The 17,854-nt window shown below is 49.1% G+C and overlaps 1 protein-coding gene and 1 non-coding gene across 2 annotated transcripts in view; both read left to right on the top strand.

The window, feature by feature from the left end:
• Window positions 1-10,427: 10,427 nt before the first annotated feature.
• Window positions 10,428-10,500, top strand: TRNAK-CUU. Its single transcript has one exon. It is a non-coding gene; the product is annotated as a tRNA-Lys (tRNA).
• A 376-nt stretch (window positions 10,501-10,876) lies between these two features.
• LOC115619252 (F-box only protein 31-like) overlaps window positions 10,877-17,854 on the top strand; it is a 34,071-nt gene continuing 27,093 nt past the window's right edge. Inside the window, 1 exon segment of the mRNA XM_030511301.1 lies at window positions 10,877-11,243. Within this exon segment, the coding sequence (XP_030367161.1) occupies window positions 10,877-11,243 (367 nt within the window).

Here is a 17,854-nt window from a genome sequence, read left to right as displayed (position 1 = left end):
GACAGCTGTAGCTGAACCCAGGACACTCATCCAAGTGGACCATGATAGAGAGAGGCATCCAGCACCTGTAGATCCAGATGGAGTTGAATGTATATGACCCATGTGGCGGAAACTTACACGGAGTGCACCATCATTGTATGCCCACTCTTTGGCATCAATGAACTGGAGGGAGGCAGCGGCACCAACAGCAGATGAGGTGAGTCATCAACTCCAAGAGTTCGAGGACAATCTCACCCCTTCCAACATTTCAGCTGTGGAAAAACTGTTGCAGGAGTTCGAACAATCGAGAGACAATCTATCCAATCTATCCAGCTCCCACATGTACAGACCCGCATCTCAGCTATTAACAGAAGGTGCCCTACTGCCCAAAAGGGAAGGTATAGGAAGTAGACACCATGGGCCACCCTGTGGTTTTACCTGTGGAATCACAGAGAAGGCATGAGAAAGTGGGATGGAAAACCTACCTCAGTTCTGGAGGAATGGGCACGTGAATTGAAAAGGGAAACAACAGTCAAGGATGAATTGCCGAGGTGAGTATCTCCAGAGAGAACGCCTTTAACACCGGAGCGGGGGGAAGCACAGCGTCCCGGAGCCTCAGTTCGGAGCGGCAACAGCGACCGAGGGAGCCTCAAGTCCTCGACAGGACTTGCCCAGGAGCCGGCAGCTCAGCTGACGCGAGCAGCTGACTCACAGGGGGCGGCGCCAGGAGTGACGGCACCAGCCCTCAGTGGGTAAAAACTCATGCCAGGGAGCGAACAGGGCGTGGTGCGGCAGTTCGCGCAGGCAGGGCGAGCGGGCAGCGAGCGGGATGGTGAGCACTCGCCTCAGGACCAGGGCCCGCTCTGGGAGCTCTGCCCCGGCGGTGGCCAGCGTAGGCACCCAGACAGAGCCGATGAGAGGGGAGGCTGCGGCGCAGACCTCGGAGTGTAGAGAGTGCCTCGACTGGTCTCTTGAGGCGAGGGTGCGCAACGGACAGGGCTGCACTCGGTGCCCCCTGGTGGAGGTCCTCCTGCAGCAGGTGGCTGAGCTGCGGGAGGCTGTTGGAGAGCTAAAAGATGCCAGGGAAGCTGAGAGGAAGCTGGGCTGCTTGCTCCAGGCCCAAACTGTGCAGGGGCCGCAAATGTCCAGCATTGCTCATAAAGGAAAGAGGGAGGGCAGCAACCCAGGAAGCTGGGAATTAGTCATGAGAAAAACGAACAAAAAAAGGAGGAAGAGGACAATTAACGACAAGGGGCTTCCTCCTAAATCTGATGTCCCCACCCAGAACCGCTTTGCAGTTCTGCAGGGGGCTAATGAGAAAGCACCCACCACACCTAATGAGCACCCTGCTGATGCACCAGTAAAGAGGATCGCTACTGGTGCCTCCAGGAAAAAGAGGAGGGTCATAGTAGTAGGGGACTCTACTTTGAAAGGCACAGAGGCACCCATCTGCCGGCCTGATCCAGTCTCGAGGGAGGTGTGTTGCCTGCCAGGGGCTTGGATCAGGGATGTTGCTGAGAGGCTGCCTGCTCTAGTAAGTCCTGCTGACTATTACCCCCTTCTAGTGGTCCATGTGGGTGCTAGTGATATAGATAGCAGTAGCCTGGAGAACATTAAGGACTACAGAGCCTTGGGAGAGGTGGTTAGGGGCTCTGGTGCTCAGATTGTTTTTTCATCGATTCTCCAGGATAAAGGGGAGGACCTTAAAAAAGCTAGGCGTGTTTGGCAGGTTAATAAATGGTTAGAATGGTGGTGCCATAGTCAGGGGTTTGGCTATTTAGAACATGGGGCTCCATTTGGGAGGCCAGATCTACTGGAGGCTGGTGGAGCTGGTCTGACAAAGAAGGGAAAGAGCTGCTTTGGTAGGAGGCTTGCCAGGCTGGTCAAGAAAGCTTTAAACTAGATGTGTTGGGGGAGGGGAGCATTGATCCATCCCAACACTCCCAGTCAGTTGCCAGCACCTGTAATAAGTGCTTGGAGCCATGTAGAGATGTTCCAGCTGCCCCAGCCATTGAGTCGGCTGCATTTGGAGCTCGGCTAAGGTGCCTCCATACAAATGCCCGTAGTATGGGGAACAAGCAAGAGGAATTAGAGATGTGTGCAAGGCTATGGGGATATGATGTCATTGGTATCACAGAAACATGGTGGGATGGCTCCTATGACTGGAGTGTCGGAATGGAAGGTTACAGGCTGTTTAGAAAAGACAGGCCAGGCAGACGGGGAGGGGGCGTTGCTATCTATGTCAGTGATAGGCTAGAGAGTATGGAACTCTGTCTGGGGACGGGTGATGAGGTAACAGAGTGTTTGTGGGTCAGGATCAAAGGGAAAACAGCAATGGGGGACATTACGGTGGGGATCTGTTACAGGCCGCCTGATCAAGAGGACTCTGTGGATGAAGCGCTCTACAGACAGATAGGAGCAGCCTCACGCTCGCAGGCCCTGGTCCTCATGGGGGACTTCAACCATCCTGACATCTGTTGGAGGGACGGGACGGCCCGGCACAAGCAATCCAGGAGGTTCCTTGATTGTGTGGAAGACAACTTCCTCTTTCAAGCAATAGAGGAGCCGACAAGGAGAGGTGCCATGCTTGACCTCGTGCTCACCAACAGGGAGGGACTGGTTGGAAATGTGACGCTCCAGGGCAGCCTTGGCTCTAGTGATCACGAGATGGTTGAGTTTGAGATCCTCAGGACAGTGAGAAGGGCACGCAGCAAGCTCACTGCCCTGGACTTAAAGAGAGCAGACTTTGGCCTCTTCAGGAACTTGCTTAGTAAGGTTTCATGGGATACAGTCCTAGAGGGCAGGGGAGGCCCAAGACTGCTGGTTGATATTCAAGGATCACCTGCTACGTGCTCAAGAGTGTTGCATCCCGACTAGAAGAAAGTGCAGCAGGAGGGCCAGGAGACCTCGATGGATGGATAAGGAGCTGCTGAGGAAACTTAGAGGGGAAAAAAGAAGCTTATAGAAGGTGGAAGCGAGGACAGGCGGCCTGGGAAGAATACAGGGATATTGTCTGGGAAGGTAGGGACCAGCTAGAATTAAGTTTGGCAAGGGATGTAAAAGATAACAGGAAAGGATTCTATAGGTACGTAGCAAATAAAAGACAGACTAGGGACAATGTGGGCCCTCTCCGGACGCTATCAGGAGAACTGGCTACCCTGGATTTGGAGAAGGCTGAGGTTCTTAATGACTTCTTTGCCTCCATCTTCACCAGCAAATGCTCTGACCACACCACGAAAGTCTTGGAAAGCAAATGCAGGGACTGTGAAAATGAAGACCTTAGGCCCACTGTAGGAGAGGATCAGGTTCGAGGCCATCTTAAGAACCTGAACGTGCACAAGTCCATGGGACCAGATGAAATCCATCTGCGGGTCCTGAAGGAGCTGGCGAATGAAGTTGCTAAACCACTGTCCATCATATTCGAAAAATCCTGGCAGTCAGGTGAAGTTCCCAATGACTGGAAGCAGGGTAATATACCCCCCATTTTCAAGAAGGGGAAGATGGAAGACCCAGGGAACTACAGACCAGTCAGTCTCACCTCTGTGCCTGGCAAAATCTTGGAGCAGATTCTCCTGGAAAACATGCTAAAGCACATGAAAAACAATGAGGTGGTTGGTGACAGCCAACATGGCTTCACTAAGGGGAAATCCTGCCTGACCAATTTGGTGGCCTTCTATGATGGAGCCACGGAACTGATGGACAGCGGCAGAGCAGTTGACGTCATCTGCCTGGACAAAGCGTTCGACACTGTCCCACATGACATCCTTGTCTCTAAATTGGAGAGACATCAATTTGATAGATGGACCACTCGGTGGATAAAAAACTGGCTCGATGGCCGCACGCAAAGAGTTGTGGTAAATGGCTCGATGTCCAGTTGGAAACCTGTAACGAGTGGTGTCCCTCAGGGATTGGTGTTGGGACCGGTCCTGTTCAACATCTTTGTCGGCGACATGGACAGTGGGATTGATGCGCCCTCAGCAACTTTGCCAATGACACCAAGCTGTGTGGTTCGGTTGATACGCTGGAGGGAAGGGATGCCATCCAGAGGGACCTTGACACACTTGTGAGGTGGGCCAATGCCAACCTTATGAAGTTTAACCAAGCCAAGTGTAAGGTCCTACACCTGGGTCAGGGCAATCCCAGGCACAGCTACAGGTTGGGTGGAGAAGAGATTCAGAGCAGGCCTGCAGAGAAGGACTTGGGGGTGTTGGTTGATGAGAAGCTTAACATGAGTCGGCAGTGTGGACTCGCAGCCCAGAAAGCCAACTGTATCCTGGGCTGCATCAAAAGAAGTGTGACCAGCAGGTCAAAGGAGGTGATCCTGCCCCTCTGCTCTGCTCTTGTGAGACCTCACTTGGAGTACTGCGTACAGTTCTGGTGTCCTCAACATAAAAAGGACATGGAGCTGTTGGAGCGAGTCCAGAGGAGGGCCACGAGGATGATAAGAGGGCTGGAGCACCTCCCGTATGAAGTCAGGCTGAGAGAGTTGGGGCTGTTCAGCCTGGAGAAGAGAAGGCTGCGTGGAGACCTCATAGCAGCCTTCCAGTATCTGAAGGGGGTCTATAAGGATGCTGGGGAGGGACTCTTCCTTAGGGACTGTAGTGGTAGGACAAGGGGTAACGAGTTCAAACTTAAACAGAGGAAGTTCAGATTAGATATAAGGAAGAAGTTCTTTACAGTGAGGGTGGTGAAGCACTGGAATGTGTTGCCCAGGGAGGTTGTGGATGCTCCATCCCTGGCAGTGTTCAAGGCCAGGTTGGACGGAGTCTTGTACCACGTGGTTTAGGGCAAGGTGTCCATGCCCATGGCAGCGGGGTTGGAACTAGATGATCTTAAGGTCCTTTCCAACCCTTACTATTCTATGATTCTATGATGATCCTCCCAGGAAAGCTGCTGCTCCAGTCTCTGGTGAGCAGTTTCCCAGATGGAATGAAAGAGCTGATTTTACTCGAACTACTGAGACAAGGAATTCTAATCTCTTTCTCCAAGACATAAGTGGACAATCTTATGATCACTATTAGAGGGGCCCTGCCTCCAGCCAGGTGGAGGAGAGGGATAATGGGGTTTACTGGGCTGTGTGGATCAGATGGCCTGGCACATCAGTCCCACAGGAGTATAAGGCTCTAGGAGATACCGGTGCACAGTGTACTCTGATGCCATCAAGGTATCAAGGGGTGGAACCCATTTATATTTCTGGAGTGACAGGAGGATCCCAAGAGTTGACTGTACTGGAGGCTGAAATCAGCCTGACTGGGAGGAAGTGGCAAAAGCACCCCATTGTGACTGGTCCAGGGGCTCCATGCATCCTTGGCATAGACTATCTCAGGAGAGGGAACTTCAAAGATCAAAAAGGGTATAGATGGGCTTTTGGTATCTCTGCCTTGGAGACAGAGGAAATTAAGCAGCTGTCCACCTTGCCTGGTCTCTCAGAGGATCCTTCTGTTGTGGGGTTGCTGAAGGTCGAAGAACAACAAGTGCCAATTGCGACCACAACAGTGCACCGGCGGCAATATCGCACCAACTGAGACTCCCTGATTCCCATCCATAAGCTGATCCGTAGACTGGAGAGCCAAGGAGTGATCAGCAGGACCCGCTCACCCTTTAATAGCCCCATATGGCCAGTGCAAAAGTCTAACAGGGAGTGGAGACTAACAGAAGACTATCGTGGCCTGAATGAAGTTGCACCACCATTGAGTGCTGCCGTACCGGACATGCTAGAACTTCAATATGAACTGGAGTCAAAGGCAGCCAAGTGGGATGCCACAATTGATATTGCCAATGCATTTTTCTCAATCCCTTTGGCAGCAGAATGCAGGCCAGAGTTTGCTTTCACTTGGAGGGGTGTCCAGTACACTTGGAACCGACTGCCCCAGGGGTGGAAACACAGCCCTACCATCTGCCATGGATTGATCCAGACTGCACTGGAACAGGGGCAAGCTCCAGAACACCTGCAATACATCGATGACATCATCGTGTGGGGTGATACAGCGGAAGAAGTTTTTGAGAAATGGAGGAAAATAATCCAAATCCTGCTGAAGGCCGTTTTTGCCATAAAACAGAGTAAGGTCAAGGGACCTGCACAGGAGATTCAATTTTTGGGAATAAAATGGCAAGATGGACGTCACCAGATCCCCACAGGTGTGATCAACAAGATAACAGCAATGTCTCCACCAACTAACAAGAAAGAAACACAAGAAGCCTTAGGTGTTGTGGGGTTCTGGAGAATGCACATCCCAAATTACAGTCTGATTGTAAGCCCTCTCTACCACGTGACCCGGAAGAAGAATGATTTCAAATGGGGCCCTGAGTAACAACAAGCCTTTGAACAAATTAAACTAGAGATAGTTCATGCAGTAGCCCTTGGACCAGTCTGGACCAGGCCAGATGTGAAAAATGTGCTCTATACCGCAGCTGGGGAGACTGGTCCTACCTGGAGCCTCTGGCAGAAAGCTCCAGGGGAGACTCGAGGTTCACCCCTCGGCTTTTGGAGTCGGGGATATAAAGGATCCGTGGCCAGCTGCACTCCCACTGAAAAAGAGATCCTGGCAGCCTATGAAGGGGTTCGAGCTGCTTCAGAAGTGATTGGCACTGAAGCAGAGATCCTCCTGGCACCCTGGTTGCCTGTGCTGGGCTGGATGTTCAAAGGCAGGGTCTCCTCTACACATCGTGCGACTGATGCTACATGGAGGAAGTGGGCCGCACCAATCACACAACGAGCTCGAATAGGAAATCCAAGCCATCCGGGAATTCTAGAGGTCATCATGGACTGGCCAGAGGGCAAAGATTTTGGGATGTCACCAGAAGAGGAGGTGACGCGTGCTGAAGAGGCCCCACCATGTAATGAACTGTCAGAGAGTGAAAAGCAATATGCCTTGTTTACTGATGGGTCCTGCCCTATTGTGGGAAAGCATCAGAGATGGAAGGCAGCTGTGTGGAGTCCTCTATGACAAGTTGCAGAAACTGCTGAAGGAGAGGGTGAATTGAGTCAGTTTGCAGAGGTGAAAGCCATCCAGCTGGCCTTGGACATTGCTGAACAAGAAAAATGGCCAGTACTTTATACTGACTCATGGATGGCGGCAAATGCCCTGTGGGGGTGGTTGCAGCAATGGAAGCAGAGCAACTGGCAATGCAGAAGTAAACCCATCTGGGCTGCTGCATTGTGGCAAGATATCGCTGCTCGGGTGCAGAACCTGGTGGTCAAGGTATGCCACATAGATGCTCATGTGCCCAAGAGTCAGGCCAGTGAGGAACACCAGAACAACCAGCAAGTGGATAAAGCTGCTAAGATTAAAGTGGCTCAGATGGAATTAGATTGGTAACATAAGGGTGAATTATTTTTAGCCTGGTGGGCCCATGACCCCTCAGGCCATCAAGGCAGAGATGCAACATATAGATGGGCTTGTGATCGAGGGGTGGACTTAACAATGGACAATATTGCCCAGGTTATTCACGAATGTGAAACGTGCTGCAAGTAAGCAAGCCAAGCAGTTAAAGCCTCTCTGGTATGGAGGACGATGGCTGAAGTACAAGTATGGGGAGGCCTGGCATATTGACTGTATCACACTCCCACCAACCCACCAAGGCAAGCGCCATGTGCTGACCATAGTGGAAGCAACCACCGGATGGCTGGAAACATACACTGTGCCCCACGCCACTGCCCGGAACACTATCCTGGGCCTTGAGAAACAAGTCTTGTGGCGACACGGCACCCCAGAGAGAATTGAGTCAGACAATGGGACTCATTTCTGGAACAACCTCATAGACACTTGGGCCAAAGAGCATGGCATTGAGTGGGTATATCACATCCCCTACCATGCACCAGCCTCTGGGAAAATCGAGCGTTACAATGGGCTGTTAAAAACTACACTGAGAGCAATGGGTGGTGGGACTTTCAAACACTGGGATACACATTTATCAAAAGCCACCTGGTTGGTCAACATGAGGGGATCTGCCAACATGGCTGGCTCAGCCTAGTCAATACTTTTACGTCCTGTAGAGGGGAATAAAGTTCCTGTGGTGCACATCAAGAATTTGTTGGGGAAGACAGTCTGGGTTATTCCTGCTTCAGGTAAAGGCAAACCCACTCATGGTGTTGCTTTTGCTCAGGGACCCGGATATACTTGATGGGTAATGCAGGAAGATGGGGAAGTCTTGTGCGTACCTCAAGGGGATTTTATTTTGGGAGAAAATAGCCAATGAACTCAACCGTATGCTGTTGCCTGCTCTAGAACACTTTTATAGCCCACCAGCTAGATATCTTAAGGTCATCATTGACTGACCCTGACTTCTCTCCAATCATCACCCCAACAAAGAATAAACTTTGAGGAAACCAGACAAGCTCAGCAGCGACCCAACAAGTTCAGCGGTGTCATCAGCAGGCAACAACCCAACACTACACACCATCCCTCCTGCCCTGAAAGACTATTACAAGAGATGGAGCCTGACATCATGGACTGGATGAATTCAGCAACTTTAGAGGGTTTGGTCCATGGACTAAGGTATGATATCTCTCTCTTTGTGTGCCTGTGGGTGTATATATACATGTGTGTATATATATGAGACAAAAGTGATGCTATATTTTAAAATATGCTATCTCAGCATGACATGAATGGTATGGAATAAGGGGTGAGTACTGTCCTGGGTTCAGCTGTAGCAGTTATTTTTCTCCTTCTAGGTAGCTGGTGCAGTGCTGTGTTTTTTAACTTTCAGCCTGGGAACAATGCTGATAACACTGATGTTTTTAGTTATCGCTAATTAATGTTTATTCCGATCAAGGACCTTCTCAGTCTCATGCTCTGCCAGGGAGGAGGGGAAGCCAGGAGGAAGCAGAGACAGGACACCTGACCCAAACCGGCCAAAGGGGTATTCCATACTGTTGTGGTTTAAGCCCAGCCGGTAACTCAGAACCACACAGCCGCTCGCTCACTCCCCCCCTTCCTCCCCCCGCTCCCGGAGGGATGGGGAGGAGAATCGGAAGAATGTAACTCCCACGGGTTGAGATAAGAGCAGTCCTGCAACTAAGGTATAATACAAAACCACTACTGCTACCACCAATGATAATAATGATTAGTGAAATAACAAGGGGAGAGGATACAATTGCTCACCACCTGCCGACCGATACCGAGCCCGACCCGAGCAGTGATCTAGGCCTTCCGGGTAACTTCTCCCGGTTTATATACTGAGCATGACATGCTGTGGTGTGGAATACCCCTTTGGCTAGTTTGGGTCAGGTGTCCTGCCTCTGTTTCCTCCCGGCTTCCCCTCCTCCCTGGCAAAGCATGAGACTGAGAAAGTCCTTGGTTGGAATAAACATTACTTAGCAACAACTAAAACCATCGGTGTTATCAGCGTTGTTCCCAGGCTGAAAGTTAAAAAACACAGCACTGCACCAGCTACTAAGAAGGAGAAAAATGACTACTATAGCTGAACCCAGGACACATACCACAGCACGTCATGCCCAGTATATAAACCGTGAGGAGTTACCCAGAAGGCCCAGATCACTGCTCGGGTCGGGCTGGGTATTGGTCAGCAGGTGGTGAGCAATTGTATCCTCTCCCCTTGTTATTTCCCCTTATCATTATTATTATTGGTGGTAGCAGTAGTGGTTTTGTATTATACCTTAGTTACTGGACTGCTCTTATCTCACCCGGTGGTAGTTAGATTCTTTTGATTCTCTTCTCCATCCCTCCTGGAGCTGGGGTGGGAACAAGTGGGGGGGGGGAGTGAGCAAATGGTTGCGTGGTTCTGAGTTACCAGCTGGACTTAAACCACGAGAATAGGTATGTGTTGCTTGACTGTCATGGTGACTGTTGCCTTGAGAGCCTCAATGATGGTAAGGCCTGTTGAGTAGGATTCAAGGCAGCACTTCTGTGGCATCTCAGGGTACCCTCTTCTGCAGAGCACTTCACCGAATGCATGGAGTTCATTTCACTGCAGAAATCCCTGTCAAGCAGTGACTCTGCAGAGTAGAGACACAAACAAGATTGGCTTTAATTTTTGTAATTATGTGGAAACATCTTTATTTTCTTGTGAACCTGTCATCAGTGCAGCCCTCACACTGTTTCTGGCCAGCAGAGCTGGATAAGGATGTTCAGGAGCCCCGAAGGACTCTTTCAGGAATGCAGCTGTTTTGCAGAACATGGGAAAGAGGAGCCATTTACCAAAAAACACCCAAACCCAAGGTCTTTCTTGCAGAACAGCATGGGAAAGAGAAGCCATTTGCAAAAAATGTCAGGTCTTGCAGAAAAGCATGGGAAAAGAATGAATGTGGAGAAAAACCAAACAACCAAATCGGGTTTTTCCTGCAGAGAAGGAGCCGTTTGGAAAGAAGCGAGGTTTCCCAGTCAGCATCCCAAGGGACAGCAGGAACAGGGAGTGAGCACTGGGTGGGGGGCTGGAGAGGCGGGGAGAGGCAGAAGGGCGCCGCGTGGGTCAACACGTGCTTAGGAGCCTCGTTAGCACAGTAGGTAGTGCGTCAGCCTCTTAATTTGAAGGTCATGAGTTTGACTCTCACACGGGGCAATTGCCGTTTTCCTTTTTTTCTCCCCCTGGGGCAGGCAGACGCTTCCCAGGGGAAAAAAATACGATTTTGTTGTGGGTATTTTTAACGAAATGCAGCGGGGGTGGGGCCGACCCCGCAGGCCTGGCAGCCGTTACCGGGCACCGGCTACACCGCAGGCGCTCCATCCACCCGCACGCTAGGGGGCGATCGCGGCCCCCGCTGACGGTTGTACCGGTTGCGGTCACAACCGTTGTCAACGGGGGCGTGGCGAGGCCCTGATTGGCCCTGATGGGCGGCCCTGATGGGCGGTGCTGATTGGCGGTGCCGGGTGGGGGGCGGGCTCAGTGGTGCTGCGCGGCACAGTGCCCCGCCCCATCGGGTAGCGTGGTGGCTGTTATGGCGGTGTGTGCCTGGCTGTGTCGTGTGGGTGTGGTTCGTGGGTGTCGCTGGTTGGGGGTGACGTGGGAGCAGCGACGCGGTGATGCTGGGGATAGCGAGCCGGGTACCGACTCCGATGAGGCGGGAGGTGGTGCCGCCGCCGCCGCGGAGGATGAGGAGGCGGCCGAGCGCGTCGAGGGCGGGTGGTCTGTGCTGCACTCTGTCGAGGTCGGCCCGGCCGGGCGGGTCTCGCTGTCCCTCCTGGAGCTGCCCCCCGAGCTCCTGGTGCAGATCTTCAGCTCCCTGCCCAGCTTGGCCCACGTCTGCACCGCCTTCCGCCGCATCCTCCGCACCGATACGATCTGGCGGCGGCGCTGCCGCGAAGGTACCGCCTGCTCTGAGGTGGGGGGCCGGGGCCGCCCTGAGAAGATGGCCCCAGGGGGTGCAGGGAGGGGGCCGGCAGTGCAGGGTCACCCGGTGGGTATGGGGAGGTGGTGGGGTGTGGAGTGGTGCAGAGAGGGGAGGGGATGGTTTGAGGTCTGGGGGTGGAGGAAAGAGCTGGGGGCTGCGGGTTGTGGGGCCATGAGGGACCCAGGCAGGGGTCTAGGGGCGGAGGGTGGAGAAGAGGGCACGTATCGGGTCCTCTGGGGCACGGTCCCTTCTTGCTGGCCCTTGTTGCAAAAGGGGTGATGTGTGAGTGGCTCTAGCAGAGGGCATCGAGCTGGTGTTGTTTCCCGGGGTGGCAGCTGGAGGGGAGAAATGGGGATGGGACCAGGCCCTGGTGGGTGATGCCTCCATGTAGGGTGTCCTTGGGTGAATCCTGAGGATGGGGTATTTCAGGCAGTGAGGACAGGGAGTGATCAGTCCCTGCAGAATGGGGCCGAGCTGGGGGGTTTGGAGCTGTGGAGGCACAGTGGGTAAAGCAGGAGCAAGGAGCCCGCTGGGGTCTAGTGAACAGATGGAGGAGGACAGCCCTGGGTAAGGTCATCCATTCTTGTCCCATCTCGGGGAGCATGGGGCCAGGTTCCATGGGGTTCCCAGCTTGCATGTGCGTTGCCTGGGGAGTGTGTTGCAAGGATGCTGTGCTGCATTAATGCAAAGACTTGGGGGTGGATTTTTCGGTAGTACCTCAGTTCTGTGTTGCTGTGGCTCTGCTCTGTTAGGCTGCAATTCTTACTCTTTACTCCTTGGGCTTTTTCTGACATCACTGTGGCTCTGTTCCCTGTTTGTTAATCCCGTGGCTGTCCTACTGTGCTCATTGTCTCTCTAAATAGTGTGATCCTGCCAGCTGCATCAGCTGCCAGCACATGAAGTAATGTATATTTTGTTGTTGTTGTTTTGTTTTCTGGTTTTAATACCAGGGAGGGCATCAGGATGAAGAATTAGGTATGTCGGAGCAGCTGCCTGCTATCGACAGTGGGATCTATTCAAATGCATTAAGCCTTGAAGGAATGAATTTGTGCCTTATTAGCACTATCCAGGAACCCTTGGACAGTATAAAGGCTATACCTAGAAAATGTATACTAAAGCATTCTTATTTTTTAGTTCAGCATGGGATGATCCCATTGTCCCAATAACTTAACATTGTTTTTTTGGAAACAGGCTAATAAAATAGTATTAATTATTTCCTTATACTCTTCTACCAATGTAGAGTCCTCAGGGATGTCTGTATGTTTCATGAATGGTTTGCAAAACTTCACTGGTTAATTATTTTGATAGGTTATGATCCTGGCAATATGTTTATATAGAAATGTATACAACTTCTAAATATAAGCTAGGTTGTCTTCTAAAGAAACCACTAAATTAGGCCTCATGGGGAAATAAATTTATTTACTAAATTCATGACTGCTCCTTGGATTTTCTTGCAAGTAGATAAAGCAATGTTCAAAAGCTAAGCTGAGATTCAAAGAAACAGTGGGCTTTGTATGGCTAAAACTAAACTGGATAGGAAGGGAAACTATTAAGACTGCTTTTGTCTCAAGGACCTTGGCCTAGCTATAAGGTTCCTAAGCTGGACTTCTCGCACTGTCCATAGTACTCTACACAGCAGTGTAAGTAATTACCATTGTGGTAGTGCTGTCACTATGAGTATTTGCACACGAATGAAATTGGTCATCATTTTATGGAGCTGTTTTGCAGTTAATTTCTGTGTGTTTCAGTGATATGTTGCACGTGATGAGCTACTGAGTGTGTTCAAATGTGTGTGCAACTGTGTGATGAGTGCAACTACTTGAGGACATATATGGGCATCAGGTATTAGTATATAAATATACATATAAAATTTGGAACATCCTGTACTGTGTTTCTGTATAGCCCTATGTTGGTGACTGTATGATAGTCAAACATGAAATGGAATTACTTTTTGTAATCTTTCCCAAAAACAAGCCACTTCCCAACTGAGGACAGTATGTGCTTGTATCTACTCAAGTCTTGTTGTTCCTGTATCAGAAATAGTGTAGCCAGCAGGGCCAGGGCAGTGATCATCCCCCTGTACTGGGCACTGGTGAGGCTGCACCTTGAATCCTGTGTTCAGTTCTGGGCCCCTCACTACAAGGAAGACATTGATGTGCTGGAGTGGGTCCAGAAAAGGGCAACAAAGCTGGTGAAGGGCCTGGAGCACAAGTGTGATGAGGAACGGCTGAGGGACCTGAGGGGGTTTAGTCTGGAGAAGAGAAGGCTTGGGGGGGAACGGACAACCTTACTGCTCTCTACAACTACCTGAAAGGAGGTTGTAGTGAGGTGGGGGTAGGTCTCTTCTCCCAAGTAACAAGCAATAGGACAAGAGGTAATGGCCTCAAGCTGCACCAGGGGAGGTTTAGATTGGATATTTGGGAAAATTTCTTCACAATGAGGGTAATTAGGCATTGGAACAGGCTGCCCAGGGCAGCGGTGGAGTCGCTGTCCCTGGAAGTGTTCAAAAACTATGTAGATGAGGCCCTCAGTGACATGGTTTAGTGGTGGTCTTGGCAGTCCTGGGGTAATGGTTGGACTTGATGATCTTAAAGGTCTTTTCCAACCTAGTTGATTCTATGAAGCTGCGTGTCCTAGAAACAGAGTGAGAGCATGTGCACCTCTCCTAGTGTACTCCTTGTATTGATGGTTTATTCACTCTGAAGCCTACTGATGATGTTCCAGAGCTGAGCTCTTTGAGGAAGTAACTAGTAAACTTCAACTTTGTGTCAGTTGCATATGCAAAATTATTTGCATTTTCAGAAATGCACAACAGTAAAGAGACAAGAAAGACAGTTCTAAAATTAAATGGAACAGTTCTCTGAGAGAAGCCTGGCCATTGCCCCAGTCAGCCATTGAGTGTTGGTACCTTGCACTGCTGTGGGCCAACTCACCTGTAGATTTGTCTTGAGAACATCTTGTGGTTAGTGCAGGCATTCAGAAGGCTTGTCCTCCTGAAAGCAGAGTAGCTTTTGCTGGTGATTTTGAACCAGGAGAGTGCTGGGATTAACCAGAAGTAGTTGTGCAACACTGGCATGACTTTTAGGGCTGTTCTTTTATCATTGCAACTGTTTGGGGTAAACAATGTCTCTATTGCTTCTTTGGCAAGAAGAGGATTGCAGTCACTTTCATGTTTTCTATAAATAGGAGATTGCTGATCTCTGCAGTGGGAGCAGAATTAAAGCTTGTTTCACCCTGGCTGGTGGCCTGACCTACCTTGATTGACACCTGATAGTCTATTTTAAATGTTAACTGCTTTCATCTTAAAATAAAACAGCACAAGTGCAGCAGAACACCTGGAAAACAGGTCAGTAATTCAGAATAATCAGATCTAGAACTTAAATGAAAAGGCTTTTGTTTGTGAAAGCAACCTCCAACAGCTCTTGGACCTGCTGAAAAATGTCAGCCGAGGTGTTAAAGATGCTAACCTCCAGCAGGTTTTAAAGAAAAAGGTGCCTGTGGAGAAGAGTGGGAAATCTGGTTTATACAATCAGTGAGGGAACTGTTGCATGGAGCTTAGCTCTTGCAAGACTCCAGAGAATCCACACAGGAGTTTGATGTACAACTGCTCCCACAACAGAAACAATTTCCTGTAGTGCTGCACCCTAGTAAACAAAGGTGGTTTTAATAAGTCACAGGGCTCTAATCTTCTTTTATGTGAGGTTAAACCACTATATAGTGTGTTTCTCTGAACCATCATGGGCTTTTCTTCATCTCTGACCACATTGTTTGGCTTTTAGACTACAACTTGGCAATGGTTTGCTGTTTCTCACTGCTGATGGCAGGTGCTCACTAGCCATTGCCATCCTTCAGAGCATCTTCCTTAGATCAGTCTGTAAGCTGTAGATCTGGAGCTACCCATCTTTTTGCTTTAGGGTTTCTACAAATGTTTTCATTTGTTGAAGATCAAATCTCCTTTTGCTCAGCTCCTTATCTGTGGCTGCAAAATATCTTGGTGGTAACTACAAGCCTTCCCCTGGGAGAAGTGTTTGGGAAACTATTTGGTGTATTTCAATCTGATAGTTCAGCCTGTGGAAAGAATTTGGTTCCAAACTTGTCCACCTGGTATTTCAGGGGTGTTAGCCTGAGAATCTTCCATTTTTGTGTTCTCTGAAATAATCCAGTAAGTTTCTATGCTTTCTGTTCTGTGTACAGCCTTGTAAACACATGTTTATCCAGGAATAATTGGAGGGTTTGATTAGGCAGGGCACAGTGGAAACATAGCAGTGGTAAGGGCGTCAAGCTCTACCAGACATCCTCATTTCATCTTGCAGCTGCTGACTGGTGTTGCCATGCTGAGAAAGACAGAAAGAAAAAGCAGTAATTGGTTCTTTGATATGAGTACAGGGGTTCTTACCTAGCTGGGTTGGAAAAGCCTTGGTTGGTTGGTTGGTTGGTTTTCAAATTTCAGTGCAGGCCACAAAGAGGGAGATGTGTGACATGGCTTCTTGTAGAGAGGAGATGGGAACGTAAGGCTTAAAAGAGCATATGGTGAGAGGCAGGCCAGGGAATAAATTACAGTTGCAAAAGTATTAGTGCAGTTCCTAATAAATGGAGACTTGCCTTCCCAAGTCCTTTAAATTCCAGTGCATGTGACTCTGGAAACAGCACTGTGTCACTCTGGTAAATCTTTCAAGCATTTCTTACAAACCTAATAAAACAGGCTTTCCAGCTGGTTAAGGAAGAAATTTAAACCCAAATTCCAGCATTGCTTTTGAAGCAGGATTAAGTAGCCATTTTTTAATGGTCTAAATTTCACATGTGGATTTCTGTGACTATTAACTCTTTAAAATACTCAGTGAGCTGTTGCACTGAGATATGCTTCCTGAAAATAAACTTAATTGCACCAAAGTGGAATTTCCTAGGAAGCTCGAGCCCTTCAAAGCCTTTCTTGGAAAAGGCTTTCTATTCTCTGTAAAGAAAACATCAGTTTTATTTTTCTATATTTATCTTGAAGCTCTACTTGCTGTTAATTTTATGTCTGGATTAAAGAGAGGGACAGCTTTCTGGCTTATGATATTTGGAGGCTTTGTAGGCACTGTGAGCCAAAGGACTGGGGTTTTTTCCCATCAAGAGGCCATCATGGTGTTAACAGCTCATGGATCAGAGGGGCTGAAGTGATGCACTTACTTACCCAGAGCTAAGCCATCATGGGATTTTGACTCTTTGTAATTGTTTGCTGTACAAAACAGGGTAAGGACTAGTTGTCAGAAAATGAGATGTGTTAAAGCACACAAAAATGAGGTTATTTATTCTTGATAATACTTTCTTACAAGCCTTGGAATCTAACATCAAATAGCATGTAGCAATATCTAAATTCTAAATTTTTGTCTTTTTTATTTATTAAGGAGCTTGCTATTACTTGGGAGAACTTTGAATCTTTTCAGGAAAGATACGAACTCCAACAGTTAGGAAATGCACCTTTAGTAGTCGTTTGGCTTTCATAAAATTAAAATTTCACTGCAAATTATCAAGGGCACTTGCATGAAAATGGGATAGAGCTTTAATATCAATCACTTCCCACCCCACCCTGTTGTTTCAAGATACCTGCTGGTAGTGGATCTACTGTGCCACTGCACTCAAAGTGATTTATAGATCATGTAGGGAAGACACTTTATGAAAAATCAGCACCTTCTGGAGGAAGAGAGAATATGACTGTACTAGTACTGCTGTTAGAGAGCAACATGGAGAAATGCCACTTGGGCAGGATCCTCTGCATGTCTCCTCCCTTTCTGATGCAGTACAAATAAATTCAGTGATACTGAATTTAATCTAGCTGCAATGCCTGCTGCACAAACCATGCATCTTACTGATTCTGTGGCCAGGTGAGTATTTGTTTACATGGAAGGAGTTGGCTGTTTGCAAACAGCAGGCTATGACCATCCTGTTTCTGTCAAAGATCTCTGACTTTCTGATCAGCTGAGGAAACATGCTGTTCCCTCCATCCCTTTGATGTAAATAGCAAACACATACCTACTTGTACACATAATGCAGGCCAGTGGTTGAAAGCCTTGATAGTTCTGGCAGGAGGGCTGGATGGGGGGTGGGTGACCTGCAGGGTGGGTCTGAATTTCCAGCCTCCAGCAGAGCTCTGGTTTCACCCATCAGCAGAATGAGCTGTCTCAGGTCAGCTGGCTGCAGCCCAGTACTAAATAGCTTGTGCTGGAAGTCCTTTCCTGCAAGCTCATCTGTCTGCTCCCTGGCTAATTGTGCTTCCTCATCCCACCTTGTGTTTGATAATGCTTAGAGCTTCCTCTGGCTTTTGCTATGGAAGTCAGCAGGAACTTTGCCACTGACCTTTGCATCTTTTAATGAAGGGCAATGTGTTTGTTGTACCTTCTGCCCACTCTATTGAACTTGCTGCTTACCCAAAGCGATGTTGTGCAGAATGTGTATTCCCTGTAGGCAGGCTGACAGTAAGCTTTGCATGTGCTTTATCATTGTGTATGTGGACCACAAGTGTATTTATAGACAAGAGGTTGAATTCATTCAGGGAAACTTCTGGTTTTCTTGTATATGAAAAATGAATTCTTGGTTTGCAGTAGG

Source organism: Strigops habroptila, chromosome W (assembly GCF_004027225.2).
Source record: "Strigops habroptila isolate Jane chromosome W, bStrHab1.2.pri, whole genome shotgun sequence".
In the NCBI taxonomy this organism is placed as follows: domain Eukaryota; kingdom Metazoa; phylum Chordata; class Aves; order Psittaciformes; family Psittacidae; genus Strigops; species Strigops habroptila.
The sequence above is the reverse complement of the archived record's forward strand: the minus strand, read 5'-3'. Positions and strand labels throughout refer to the sequence as shown.